The sequence below is a fragment of the Aethalodelphis obliquidens genome, unplaced genomic scaffold (genome assembly GCF_003676395.1).
Source record: "Aethalodelphis obliquidens isolate GAN/ISIS:26980383/991018 unplaced genomic scaffold, ASM367639v1 scaffold62, whole genome shotgun sequence".
Classification (NCBI taxonomy): Eukaryota; Metazoa; Chordata; class Mammalia; order Artiodactyla; family Delphinidae; genus Aethalodelphis; species Aethalodelphis obliquidens.
The window spans coordinates 10,037,962-10,052,783 of record NW_020838006.1 but is presented as its reverse complement, the minus strand read 5'-3'; the positions used below and the strand labels follow the sequence as shown (position 1 = coordinate 10,052,783).

At 38.1% G+C, this 14,822-nt stretch overlaps 2 protein-coding genes across 3 annotated transcripts in view; both read left to right on the top strand.

Moving 5' to 3' along the window:
• Positions 1–14,822, top strand: part of TOPAZ1 (testis and ovary specific TOPAZ 1) — a 73,331-nt gene that overhangs the window by 20,908 nt on the left and 37,601 nt on the right. Inside the window, exons 5-8 of the mRNA XM_027088187.1 lie at positions 7,666–7,730; positions 9,651–9,796; positions 11,389–11,474; positions 12,212–12,337. Coding sequence (XP_026943988.1) covers positions 7,666–7,730; positions 9,651–9,796; positions 11,389–11,474; positions 12,212–12,337 — 423 coding nt within the window. The remainder of the gene's footprint in view (positions 1–7,665; positions 7,731–9,650; positions 9,797–11,388; positions 11,475–12,211; positions 12,338–14,822) is intronic.
• Positions 837–5,819, top strand: LOC113610229 (zinc finger MYM-type protein 2-like). Of its 2 annotated transcripts, none has more exons than XM_027088188.1 (2): positions 837–2,523; positions 2,596–5,819. In XM_027088188.1, exons 1-2 carry the CDS (start codon positions 1,012–1,014, stop codon positions 5,140–5,142), a joined length of 4,059 nt encoding a protein of 1,352 aa, XP_026943989.1. In that variant the 5' UTR covers positions 837–1,011; the 3' UTR covers positions 5,143–5,819. The 2 variants fall into 2 exon arrangements, with proteins under 2 accessions (XP_026943989.1, XP_026943990.1); XM_027088189.1 differs by having other exon boundaries at positions 838–1,503; positions 1,765–5,819.

Here is a 14,822-nt window from a genome sequence, read left to right as displayed (position 1 = left end):
ACTCAGTATTAAATTTTTTTTATTTTTGTCCATCTGTACATTTTTACAAATGACTTTTCATTTGCTTTTCTCTTATGAGTCTAGTTAAGCATCTTTTAGTACGTGTAAAAGCCATTTACATTTTCTTCTGTGAAATTCTCTTTTACATCCTTTGCCCATTTTTCTTTTGGGATTTTGGTCTTTTTTTATTTGCAGGAACTTTTCATATATTAAGCATATTTGTTCTTTGTCATATGTTGCCATAACTTTTTCCTGTTTTTTCATTTGTGTTTGACTTGGTTTTCATTTGTGTTTGACTTGGTTTCAAATGCCATCTTTAATAGTTTGGTTTTACCTTGAAGGAGCTTTTTATTTTTATTTAGTCAAATGTATGTGTTTTTTTTGTTTTTGTTTTGTTGTTGTTTTAATTTATTTATTTTATTTTTTATTTTTATGGCTGTGTTGGGTCTTCGTTTCTGTGTGAGGGCTTTCTCTAGTTGCAGCAAGCGGGGGCCACTCTTCATCGTGTTGCGCGGGCCTCTCACTGTCACGGCCTCTCCTGTTGCGGAGCACAGGCTCCAGACGCACAGGCTCAGTAGTTGTGGCTCACAGGCCTAGTTGCTCCGCAGCATGTGGGATCTTCCCAGACCAGGGCTCGAACCCGTGTCCCCTGCATTGTCAGGCAGATTCTCAACCACTGTGCCACCAGGGAAGCCCCTCAAATGTATGTTTTATTTTATGATATTTGAGTTATGAGTTGTATTTAGAGAAACCCTTCCCCGTTTCTGGATCAAAAATGTTCACCTGGGACCCGGGACAAGCGCCCCGCGGCGCGGCCGCCGTCGCCGCTAGCGCGTCGGGGCCTCGGGCTGCCCGCGGCTCCGCTGATGTCCCAGGCGCCTTGGCGGGCGGCCCGCGGGCTGCGGGAGTGCGGGCGCGGCCGCGAGGGCCGGGACCAGGAGTTGCCTTCATCGCTACCTGGTGCATCCCTGGCAGAACGTGAGGAGGAAAACACCCCCATTGTTCTTTGGCATGGACACAGGTTCATCAGGAGGATTAGAATTGACTGATCAGACTCCTGTTTTGCTGGGGAGGACGGCCATGGCAGCTAGCCTCACGGACGTAGGAAATTCATTTAGTGGGCCACCTAACCCTTTAGTGAATAGATCTAGTAAATTTCAGAACTCATCAGTGGAAGATGATGATGATGTTGTGTTTATCGAACCTGTACAACCTCCTCCGCCTTCTGCACCAGTGGTAGCCGATCAAAGAACCATAACATTTACGTCATCGAAAAATGAAGAGCTACAAGGAAATGATTCCAAAATTCTTCCTTCCTCAAAAGAATTGGCTTCTCAGAAGGGAAGTGTAAGTGAGACAATTGTCATCGATGATGAAGAGGACATGGAAACAAATCAAGGGCAAGAGAAAAATTCCTCCAATTTTATTGAACGGAGACCACCCGAGTCTAAAAACAGAACCAATGATGTGGATTTCTCTACTTCCAGTTTTTCAAGAAGTAAGGTAAATGCAGGAATGGGTAATAGTGGTATCACCACAGAACCAGACTCTGAAATTCAGATTGCTAATGTTACGACCTTAGAAACAGGTGTCAGCTCTGTGAGTGATGGCCAATTAGAAAATACTGACGGGCGAGATATGAACCTAATGATCACACACGTAACATCACTGCAGAATACCAGCTTGGGAGATGTCTCTAACGGACTGCAGTCGAGTAACTTTGGTGTTAATATGCAAACATACACCCCGTCTTTAACTTCACAGACCAAGACTGCAGTAGGACCTTTTAATCCTGGTAGAATGAATGTGGCAGGAGACGTATTTCAGAACGGAGAGTCTGCAGCTCATCACAATCCTGATTCTTGGATCTCCCAGTCAGCATCATTTCCCCGAAATCAGAAACAGCCAGGGGTGGATTCTTTATCACCAGTGGCCTCTCTTCCTAAACAGATTTTCCAGCCTTCTGCCCAACAGCAACCCACTAAACCAGTTAAAGTCACTTGTGCAAACTGCAAAAAGCCTTTACAGAAGGGACAGACAGCTTATCAGCGAAAAGGATCAGCTCACCTCTTCTGTTCTACCACCTGCCTCTCTTCCTTCTCTCACAAGCCTGCTCCAAAGAAACTTTGTGTTATGTGTAAAAAAGATATAACTACAATGAAAGGAACCATTGTTGCCCAAGTGGATTCGAGCGAATCCTTCCAGGAATTCTGCAGTACATCTTGTCTGTCTCTTTATGAAGACAAACAGAATCCTACTAAAGGAGCGCTGAATAAATCAAGATGTACAATTTGTGGTAAACTAACAGAGATTCGCCATGAAGTTAACTTTAAAAATATGACTCATAAGCTGTGCAGTGACCACTGCTTTAATAGATACAGAATGGCCAATGGTCTAATAATGAATTGCTGTGAGCAGTGTGGGGAGTACTTGCCCAGCAAAGGTGCTGGGAACAATGTCTTGGTCATTGATGGTCAGCAGAAGAGATTTTGCTGCCAGAGTTGTGTCAGTGAATACAAGCAGGTAGGTAGCCATCCAAGCTTTCTGAAGGAGGTTCGTGATCACATGCAGGACTCTTTCTTAATGCAGCCTGAGAAATATGGAAAACTGACCACTTGTACTGGCTGCCGAACACAGTGCAGGTTTTTTGATATGACTCAGTGTATAGGTCCTAATGGGTATATGGAGCCTTATTGTTCAACTGCTTGCATGAACAGTCACAAGACAAAATATGCAAAATCACAAAGTTTGGGAATTATTTGCCATTTTTGTAAGCGAAACTCTTTACCTCAGTATCAAGCCACAATGCCTGATGGAAAACTGTATAACTTCTGCAATTCCAATTGTGTGGCTAAATTCCAGGCTCTCAGCATGCAGTCATCTCCCAACGGCCAGTTTGTAGCTCCAAGTGATATTCAGTTGAAGTGCAACTATTGCAAAAATTCCTTTTGTTCAAAGCCAGAAATCCTGGAATGGGAGAACAAAGTGCATCAGTTCTGCAGCAAAACTTGTTCAGATGACTATAAGAAGCTGCACTGCATAGTTACGTATTGTGAATACTGCCAAGAGGAGAAGACTCTTCATGAAACAGTGAATTTCTCTGGAGTTAAGAGACCTTTCTGTAGTGAAGGCTGCAAACTGTTGTACAAACAGGATTTTGCAAGGCGTTTAGGATTGAGGTGTGTGACTTGCAACTACTGCTCTCAGCGGTGTAAGAAGGGTGCGACGAAGGAGCTGGACGGCGTGGTGAGGGACTTCTGCAGCGAGGACTGCTGCCGGCGGTTCCAGGACTGGTACTACAAGGCTGCAAGGTGTGACTGCTGTAAATCTCAAGGCACCCTGAGGGAGAGGGTGCAGTGGCGAGGGGAGATGAAACATTTCTGCGACCAGCACTGCTTGTTGCGTTTCTACTGTCAGCAGAACGAGCCCAACATGACAACCCAGAAAGGACCTGAAAACTTACATTATGATCAGGGTTGTCAGACGTCCCGAACCAAAATGACAGGCTCAGCACCACCCCCTTCTCCAACCCCCAACAAGGAGATGAAGAACAAGGCAGTTCTGTGCAAACCTTTGACCATGACGAAGGCAACTTACTGCAAACCCCACATGCAGAGCAAGTCCTGTCAGACAGATGGTGAGTGGAGGACAGAGTATGTCCCAGTGCCCATCCCGGTGCCCGTGTACGTGCCGGTGCCCATGCACATGTACAGCCAGAGCATCCCTGTGCCCACGACCGTTCCTGTGCCCGTGCCAGTCCCCGTGTTTCTGCCCGTCCCCTTGGACAGCAGTGAGAAGATCCCTGCGGCAGCCGAGGAGCTCAAAAGCACAGTTTCTTCAGATCCCCTGGGCACAGAGCTGCTGACAGTGACCGACATGGCTGAGGACGAGGGGAAGGCAGAGGGCACCGACATCCACAGTGTAATTATTGAAACGGACATAATTGGTTCAGATCTCTTGAAGAACTCTGACCCAGAGACAGAGTCCAACATGCCTGATGTACCATATGAACCAGATTTGGACATTGAAATAGATTTCCCCAGAGCTGCTGAGGAGCTTGATATGGAAAATGAGTTTTTATTACCACCTGTTTTTGGAGAAGAATATGAGGAACAGCCTAGACCTCGATCTAAAAAAAAGGGAGCCAAGAGGAAGGCAGTGTCAGGGTACCAGTGTCATAATGACAGTTCTGACAACTCGGAGTGCAGCTTCCCTTTCAAGTACACGTACGGGGTAAACGCCTGGAAACACTGGGTCAGAACGAGGCAGCTTGATAAAGATCTCCTGGTGTTAGATGAGCTAAAATCTCCTAAGTCAGTAAAGTTAAAAGAGGATCTACTCTGTCACAGCACGGCTGAGCTTGACTATGGCCTGGCCCATTTCGTCAATGAGATCCGAAGGCCAAATGGGGAGAATTATGCACCTGATAGCATCTATTATCTTTGCCTCGGGATTCAAGAGTACTTGTATGGTAGTAATCGAAAAGACAACATATTTATTGATCCAGGATTCCAGACATTTGAGCAAGAATTGAATAAAATACTCCGAAGTTGGCAACCAAGCATACTTCCAGATGGGTCAATATTTTCTCGAGTTGAAGAAGATTATCTCTGGAGGATAAAACAGCTAGGATCACACTCTCCAGTAGCTCTTCTGAATACCCTGTTCTACTTTAACACTAAGTATTTTGGCCTGAAAACAGTGGAACAGCACTTAAGGCTTTCCTTTGGCACTGTGTTTAGGCATTGGAAAAAAAACCCTTTAACAATGGAAAATAAAGCATGTCTTCGATACCAAGTGTCTTCCTTATGTGGAACAGATAATGAAGATAAAATTACTACTGGAAAAAGAAAACATGAAGATGATGAGCCAGTATTTGAACAAATTGAAAATACAGCCAATCCTTCTAGATGTCCTGTGAAAATGTTTGAATGCTACTTGTCTAAAAGTCCACAGAATCTTAATCAGAGAATGGATGTTTTCTATTTGCAACCAGAACGCTCTAGCTCTGCAGACAGCCCTGTCTGGTACACGTCTGCTTCGTTGGACCGAAACACCTTGGAAAATATGCTCGTACGGGTTCTTTTAGTAAAAGATATTTATGATAAAGACAATTATGAACTGGACGAAGACACAGAGTAAAAAGGAACGTTTTAGAAGCAATCGGGAGAAAACAGCATTAGATAGTCATGCTGCTAGATCTTTACTATGGAAAACATTTCAAGTTTACTCCTTCTGTTTTGAGTTTTGTAGCAGTGTACCCACACTGGGTATTACCTTGTAAATAATCTGTGAGTGAAAGTTGCCATTATTCTATGTAGTGGTTTTAGGATACTTACAAATACATTCAAATTCTTTTTTTATTATTATTTATTTGATTAGGTATGTTTGTAACTTTTTACATTACAAGATATGAATGAGAATGTGCCACGTATAATTTTTTCTTGTAGTGAGAAACGCCCATATTGCACACCTCTGCTGTTGCAAAGCTTCCTGGAGAGGGGGCTCTTCTGCTGGGTTCTTGACAAGATGGTTGTGTGTGGGGAGCACCTACTAAAAGTTTAGAACTTGCAGTGTCTTTCAGAATTTTTAAAATAAACTGTAAACTAATAGGCTGGGTTTTTTGTTTTGTTTTTTTGCGGGGGTTTTGTTTGTTTTATGCTTTAGTTACTGAAGCCTTACCAGGTTATGTAGAGAGATACCATCTTCTGTACCAAAAATAGACAAGAAAATGCTGTCGATACTGGTGTAGTGTAATGTGAATCTATACTGGTGAACAGAACTTTTTGTTCCCCTTATTAAAACCTTAGTGTCCTTTTCTCATTTGTGGCTTTCTGCATCACCCCAAACAATAATAATTATGTATGTATACTTATATATATGTGTGTGTATATGTACGTATGTGTATACACACACATATATAAAGAATGATGTTGATAACATGATCATGGAGACATTTTCTTTGCAAAAATGATGAAAATATAAAATTCTGTTTTCTGTGTCAACCCTAAAAAAAAAAAAAAAAAAAAAAAAATGTTCACCTGTATCTTTTTCTAGTGCTTTTTTGGTGTTATTATGTTTAAATTTTTTATCAATATAAATTTAAATTTTATCTTGGAAGAAAAAAAGTAGAAACGATGTAACCTTTCTGTTCTTATTTTGACAGGTGACTTCTGTCATCTTAGCATACGAAAATATTTTAAATGTTTGTATTCAAACCTACCGATACCGTAATTCATGGTTTCTGCCTTTGGTGTCAGCTTAGGCTTTCTCCAGCCTCCAAATTATATAACTACTCACCTTTATTTTATTTTTGATACTTTCAGTATTTTTTATATTTAAATCTTTAATGAACTTAAAGTATTTTGGCATATGGTGAATTGGTACCAAGCTTTTTTCCATCCAGTCAGCTAGCCTGTTGTTCTGTTACTATTTATTTTTTTATTTTTTTGTGGTATGTGGGCCTCTTACTGCTGTGGCCTCTCCCATTGCGGAGTACAGGCTCCGGACGTGCAGGCTCAGCAGCCATGGCTCACGGGCCCAGCCGCTCTGCGGCATGTGGGATCTTCCTGGACCGGGGCACGAACCTGTGTCCCCTGCATCGGCAGGTGGACTCTCAACCACTGTGCCACCAGGGAAGCCCTGTTACTATTTATTGAATCATTTCCTCACAAATTTCAAATGCCATCTTTAATAGTTTCAATTTTTATGTATAGAATGATTCTTTTACTTGTCTTTTATTTCATTAATTGCTCAGGTCCTGTACCAATTCCATACTGTCAATTACTTGAAAAATAAAAACAGTCAGGAAGGCTTGCTTTAAAAGATACTAACATGTATTATAAATCTAAAATATTTCTGGCTATTCTTATATTCTTTTAAGAGCTTTAAACACACATTGTAATTTTTTAAATGTATAAATTAATTTGCAGGCAATTAACATTTTTTACCTTTAACATTCTCATCTAGGAACATGGTATATCTTTCTATTTGCTAGTGTTTCATGTTACTCAGTTGATTTTTATAGTTACAATAGTATATATAGTATGTACCATTATTGTAAAATATGATTGTGTATTTCAAAAAGACTAGAAAGATATAAAGTAAGATATTAAGTGGTTATCTCTGGCTGCCCAAATGATGGGTGATTTGGGGTGTTTATTTTCTTGGTGCTTGTTTTTTCAAAGGTCTAGTATGTATAATTTTCTTATAATTAGAGAATCACAATTCCCAAAACACTAATTACTAATTGTAAAGTGCTTTAAGTGTAGCAATGTTTTAAATACATATAAATATTTCTAATGAAAAACACATTTATGTTGGTAAATACCACCTAAAAATAAAAATCACTCAAAGCTGTTTTTTTCTGAATAAAAAGAAATATAACTTTAATTGTCCAAAATAATTTGAAATGGTGGCTTGCATAATTAAAGGTGACATCAAAAATTGGGAAAAATGTATTGATTTATATTAGTTTTTCTTAACAGCAGAGATTTTAAAATCAGTGTTCATATTTTAAATAATGTAGAGTAGAATTATTTTCCTGCTTGACCATAAGCTAGTCATTTAATTAACATCTAGTACATTCTGATCTGATAAGCCTCATAGCCTAATATGGAATGCAGAGATAGTCACTTATACTATTTAACCATAATCTCTTCACAGTGTAGATTTTTGGACAAGGTGACTATTCAAGAAGAAAAAGAAGATATTTATGAAGTTTGCAAAAGGTCTGTAACATAACTTTTAATTACATAATGTTAAAATAGTCATTCATGTAATTTGTATCTTGAGCATATTTTTCCTTCTCTCCTGTATATACTTGGGCTACTATGCCGTAAACAATATATGGGTATTATTTAAGTAATGTGTCAGGTGTATACAGATGTCAGGGATATTGTAAGTTACCTTAAAGTTATCACTAAGTGTTTGGAGCCATTAAAATATTTTTTGAGGGAGGAATGAAGAATAGTGATAAAATAAAAGAAAAAAAGATGTGTATGTGACTTCTATGAAGGTAAGACTAGCTGAAATCAGATGAACATTGCAATTTGCAGGTATCTTCTATGTCTGCAGCGATTAGTACTGAGAGCTACAGTACACTCACTGGAACATATACAGATACCAAATTTAGATTTAGAGGACACCTTGGAGGTCATTTGATCCACCCCCTACACCTATCTTGCTGTTGAGGCAAGGCACAGTCGGGTCAGGTGACAAATATGTTCAAGTTCTTTTATGTTAAGACAGTGTTTTTCAAAGTGTGGTCCTTGGAGCAGCTGCATCATGTGGGAACTTGTCATAAATGTAAATTATTTGTTCCCACCCCTGACCTACTGAATCAGAAACTCTGGAAATGGGGCCCATCAGTCTGTGTTTCAACAAAGTCACCAACTAATCCTGCTACATGTTCAAGTTTGAGAACCATTACGTTAAAGAAAAGCCTAGGTAAGAATTAGATTGGCATAGAAGCCCGTATGGTTCATGCCCACTTGAAGATCTTAAAAAGAAAATGTGACAAGGTTAACTTTTTTTTTTTCCTATTAAAAACATTTTGCTTACAAGCTAAATAGTTGCAACCTGCAGAGTTTTGTCATCACCTTGGCTCTACCATAATGACCAGGAGTGTGACATTGGGTAAGTCACCACATTACCCTGGGTTTCATTACCCAATCAAAATAAAAGAATTTTTCTAGATAATCTTTTCCATCTATAAAATTCCATAATTCATATTTGTTTGTTTTATGTTACTGCTTTTATTTTGTTTTATTTGGAGGGGGTATGATAATTGCGCATATCAATGATATCCCAAGTTGGGGAGAGAAACAAGTATTTTTGTGTGAAATTATTGAACTCCCATCAGTGCTACTAGGTTTCAACTGTTATAAGCATTGGCCCCTTTTCTTACTATTTTTACTCTCTGCTGGCCAAGGGAACCCCAGCTGAAAAAGCTTTATTAGAATTGTGTTTAAGGTAAAATACTGTAGTATCTGAATGAGGGTATAAGTCTTTCTCTGAAAAAGTAAATTCATTTATATCTGATAGCTCTGAGGTACTTTCCACCCTCCCCCTTGCTTAAGTTATTTATTTTTCTAGGTTAAGTGACCTCCAGATTAAGGGTTTTTTGTTAATTGGCTGTATAGGATCTCACATATTAGAACACAGTCAAAGCTGTTTAAATCAGTAGCCTAGAACAATACATTTCTTATACCTTCTTCCCAAAGGAAGGTCTCAAGTACATGTATAAATTTATTATATATACATGTCCTGAAGAATAACTTACAATTCATTTATTTTATTGCACTATTAATAGAATCATTGCATGATCTTTTCTGGATTTGGATGCTAGTCCAGTTCCTCCTCAAACCTTTTGTCTGACATGATCAGAAATACTTTGCTCTAGTTTTAACCCCACCACCCCACTTTTACCCATACCCTAGCCTTTTAACAAGTATCTGTTTTCTAGTTAAGAAGGCAGGAACAACCTAGTGAAAATACTGAAGAATCATAGTATATGATGGTAGTACATAGCATAGTATGTAGACTACATCAATACTACCATTAGGATGTGTTTCTACTTATTTGATTCTCATTACTTTATGTCTTTAGAATAAATTTAAATTCTGATTTTGGGTTTTCTGCTCACACAGCAGCGATTCTAAAAATACAGATAATGTGGTTGGTGAATGTCAGTTGGCAGCGCTGGGCCCCAAACCTCTGTGCTTATCAGTACCAGTGCCACCTTTGAATCTAAGTGCTCATCAGGAAGACACATTACTGAAGCCCTGGATGAATGGTACGATTTTCTTAGTAAAATTCTGTTGGCTTTTGATAATATAGAAATGATACAGGAGACTTTTCCACCCAAAACAAAAAAGTTAAGAAAGAAATTGAGGGAATTCCCAGGCGGCAGTCCAGTGGTTAGGACTCTGCACATCCACTGCAGGGGGCACGAGTTCAATCCCTGGTCAGTGAACTAAGATCCTGCAAGTTGTGTGGCAGGGCCCCCCCAAAAAAAGAAGAGAAAAAAATTGAAACAAGTATAGAATATGCTAAGATTAGAAGGTTTGTGTACCTTAGTTAGTACTTTTGATGGAGCAACTTCTGAGATATCTATATTTATGCAATAGTGTTAGTATAGGTAAATTATAGTCTATACCTAAAATATTCATATTTTAAGTGAGTGTTTTAGAAATTTAGAATGTAGTTTAGATTTGTGTCTTTTTTGATAATTCATAATGCTGTGAAAAAATAAACTAGATTGAAGAATTAATTTAGAAACAATAAAATCCTGTTGTGTATGTAGCTCACACCTAACTCTTCTGGACTTCCCATTACTGACTTCATGCTGCCTGGTGTTGTGTACTATAGCAGCAAGCCCATGATGATCACGTGTTTTATCTTAAAAAGCTTTACCTGTTTCATAATGAAAAGTACTGCAAAGCTATGCAGCAAAAACGTCAGCTTGTCCCAAATTATATCTGGATGCTGCCAAAATGAAAAATGAAATTGCTTAAGATAAAAACATTTTTGTGTTATCTTTCGAAAAAATAATTTTTAAATGTCCTAATTCTCATTTTAAAAGACTAACATTAAGGGATAATGATCCCTGGTATAATAGCTCGGGCTGCCATAACAAAATGCCACAGACTGGGTGGCTTAAACAACAGATATTCATTTCACACAGTTCTGGAAGCTAGAAGTCCAAGATCAAGTTTCTGGTAGAGTTCAGTTTCTGGCTGTCTTCCTGGCTTACAGACGGCAGCCTTTTCACTAAGTCCTCACATGGCCTTTCCTTGGTGTATGTGCATGCGGGGGCGGGGGGGGGGGGCGGGGGTGGAGAGAGAGAGAAAGCTCTCTGGTGTCTCTTATAAAGACATTGATTCTATCAGATCAGGGCCTCATTTTTACAACACCATTTAGCCTTAATTACTTCTGCAAAAGGCCCTAACTCCAAATACAGTCACTTTGGGGGTTAAGGCTTCAATATATGAATTGGGGGGAGACACAGTCGGTCCATAGCACCTGGGTTTGTCAGTCGTTTTCTTCCCTAAGAAAGGTTTATTGTGTGTAATATTTGTCTGTTTAACTTACAGACAATCATTTGAATATAGTACTCAATTCTGCTGTGTAAGGCTTTTAAGAAAGCATCTTTAGCTTATAATGAATTTAAAATGTTAAGTTCAGATCTAGACATCCTTAAGGAACACCTAAGATGTAAATTACTGTATATTTCACAGGAACATACCACAGCAGCAGACCTTGAACTGAGCACAAGAAGTCCAAAGTGAAATATTAAAGCAGATAGTAGTAGTCATCTGTTTGATTGTTATGAAAGGAATAAGTTGTAACATATTGGAATGTAATGTCATTCTTAATCATTTCTAGATTTCAGATTTCCAGGAAAACATTCTCTTCTAAAACCGCAGGATCCTGAAATTTGTGAAATATTTAAGAGGGAAAAAACTATAGGGGTAAGCGCCCCATTAAAAAAATAATAATAATCTTATAAGCTTGTGCTTTGGGGCTTTCTGATTAATTTCCCTATCATCATTTAAGCAGTTCTGGACATTTTATGGATTTTAAATGGGGGTTGGTGGTAAGGGACAGAAAATGGGTATCGATTCAGAGGATATTCACAAACAGTATAACAGGTTTAAGGCAGAGGGTGGGGGATGGGATATCCAAAACAGAAAATACAGGATGAATAGTTCCCTGTGATGAAGGAGAAAGCTAGTGATATAAAGCAATTGATAGGAAAAGCCTGTTGTAAAAAGCTTTCACTCATTGCCTTTTTCCAATAATCAGAAAAGCTAAGGAGATTTTTGGTTCTAATAAATGCATCTGAAATATGCATATTATTACAGAATTAACTTTTTATACAAGTTAAAAGGGCAGGCACATGAGAAGGAGGAGGGAAAGTATAAACTTTTAAAACCACGTAAAGTAAAATGGTAGTAACTTTGATGAAATATAAAAGTTTTACACTAAAGGAAATTGCAAAAATTCAGACAAATAACTTTAAATTGATTTTTTTCATAATTTTTAAAAATATAAATTGTTTGGAGTTACTTTTTATCAAGTCAGCAAACAATTTATTGTGATACTTTTTTGGATGTATAATATTTCTGATTGTTTCAAATACTTTCTCACTTGATTGCAGTAAGTGTTTTACAATTAACACAGAAAGGGAATTTGTCTAATTTTCTAGGTGTTCCAGAAGTCCCTAGGGTTGATGATACCCCATAGATATTGCAAATTTCATTTTAATACATTACGTGGCTGTGAGCGATCACAGTGCAAGTTTGCTCACGTGCCTGAGCAAGGGGATGAAAAGGTAAAATATGTTAAGTCTTTGAAGTAGAGATTGTTTTAATAACTATCTCAGTCATATGTTTTAATTTAGATTTTCATCAACTCCTAATATATGAGCTTTGCCTGATTTTGTGCTTTACATAAATGGAATCATACAATTTGTATTCTTTTGTTTCTGGCTGCTTTTGCTCAACATTTTTGAGATTCATCTGTACTTTTTTACTTAATTGTAGATGCTTCTTTCTCATTGCTGTATAATATTAAATATTCCATTGTATGAGTATATCAAAATGTTTTTTGTTGATAAATACTGCTTTTGATGGGTGATTTCTAAATTTGGTAAATACAGTAGTGTTCTGCATGTCTTTTGGTGAACATATGAACACATTCTGATGGGTTATACTTAAAACTGGAATTATTGGGTCAAAGGGTCTACATATATTCAACTTTAGTAGATACTGCCAGACAGATTTCCAAAGTGGTTTACCAAATTACACTCTAACCAGCAATGTTTGAGAGTTCTGGTTGCTTTACATCCTCACCATCTCTTGGTGTTATCAGCCTTTTAATTTAAGCCATTCTAGTGGGTGGGGAGTGATACTCTCCCTAGTGATTGATGAAGTTGAGCATCTTTCAAAATGTTTGTTAGGTGTTTGAATATCCCCTTTCTGTAAATACCTAAATATTTTGCCTATATTCTAGAGGATTATCTTTTTCTCGTCCATCTTAAGAATTCTGTATATATTTTAGATACAAATGCTTTGTTGGATATACGTATTGCAAATAACTTTTACTACTTTACAAGTTGCCTTTTCACCCTTTTATTTTTTTAATTTTTTTATGGAGTATAGTTGATTTACAATGTTGTGTTAGTTTCATGTGTACAGCAAAGTAAATCAGTTATATATATATACACATATATCCACTCTTTTTTAGATTCTTTTCACATATAGGTCATTACAGAGTATTGAGTAGAGTTCCCTGTGCTGTACAGTAGGTGCTTATTAGTTATCTATTTTATATATAGTAGTATGTATATGACAATCCCAACCTCCCAATTTATCCCTTCCCCTCCCCTTTTCCCCCTGGTAAACCATAAGTTTGTTTTCTACATCTGTGACTCTATTTCTATTTTGTAAATAAGTTCATTTGTACAATTTTTTTAGATTCCACATATAAGCATATTTGTCTTTCTGTTTCTGACTTACTTCACTTAGTATGATCATCTCTAGTTGCATCCATCTTGCTGCAAATAGCATTATTTCATTCTTTTTTATGGCTGAGTAATATTCCATTGTATATATGTACCACATCTTCTTTATCCACTCCTCTGTCATAGGACATTTAGATTGCTTCCATGTCTTGGCTATTGTAAATAATGCTGCAGTGAATGTTGGGGTGCATGTATCTTTTCAATTTATGATTTTCTCCAGATATATGCCCAAGAGGGGGATTGCTGGAGCATATGGTAGTTCTATATTTAGTTTTTTAAGGAACCTCCATACTGTGCTCCATAATGGTACCAATTTACATTCCATCAACAGGCCTTTTCACCCTTTTATTTTATTTATTTATTTATTTTTGCTTAGTTAAATCTCTAATTTTATTTTAACATCTTTATTGGCGTATAATTGCTTTACATTGTTGTGTTAGTTGCTGCTGTATAACACAGTGAATCAGCTATACGTACACATATATCCCCATATACCTTCCCTCTTGCGTCTCCCTCCCACTCTCCCTATCCCACCCCTCTAGGTGGTCACAAAGCACGAGCTGATCTCCCTGTGCTATGCGGCTGCTTCCCACTAGCTATCTGTTTTACATTTGGTGGTGTATATATGTCATTGCCACTCTCTCACTTCGTCTCAGCTTACCCTTCCCCCTCCCTGTGTCCTCAAGTCCATTCTCTGTGTCTGTGTCTTTATTCCTGTCCTGTCCCTAGGATCTTCAGAACTGTTTTTTCTTTCTTTTTTTTAGATTCCATATATATGTATTAGCATACGGTATTTGTTTTTCTCTTTCTGACTTACTTCACTCTGTATGACAGACTCTAGTTCCATCCGCCTCACTACAAATAACTCAGTTTCGTTTCTTTTTATGGCTTAGTAATATTGCATTGTATATATGTGCCACATCTTCTTTATCCATTCATCTGTCAATGGACACTTAGGTTGCTTCCATGTCCTGGCTATTGTAAATAGAGCTGCAGTGAACATTGTGGTACATGACTCTTTTTGAATTATGGTTTTCTTAGGGTATATGCCCAGTAGTGGGATTGCTGGGTCATATGGTAGTTCTATTTGTAGTTTTTTAAGGAACCTCCATACTGTTCTCCATAGTGGCTGTATCAATTTACATTCCTACCAACAGTGCAAGAGGGTTCCCTTTTCTCCACACCCTTTCCAGCATTGATTGATTGTAGATTTTTTGATGATGCCCATTCTGACCGGCATGAGGTGATACCTCATTGTAGTTTTGATTTGCTTTTCTCTAATGACTAGTGATGC

What these genes read in the sequence shown, in the direction of transcription:
- LOC113610229 (XM_027088188.1), top strand. Translation starts at nt 1,012, where the DNA reads ATGGACACAGGTTCATCAGGAGGATTAGAATTGACTGATCAGACTCCT. An exon ending in GTGTCAGTGAATACAAGCAG is followed by an intron (nt 2,524 to 2,595) that starts GTAGGTAGCCAT and finishes ATGCAGCCTGAG; the next exon opens with AAATATGGAAAACTGACCAC.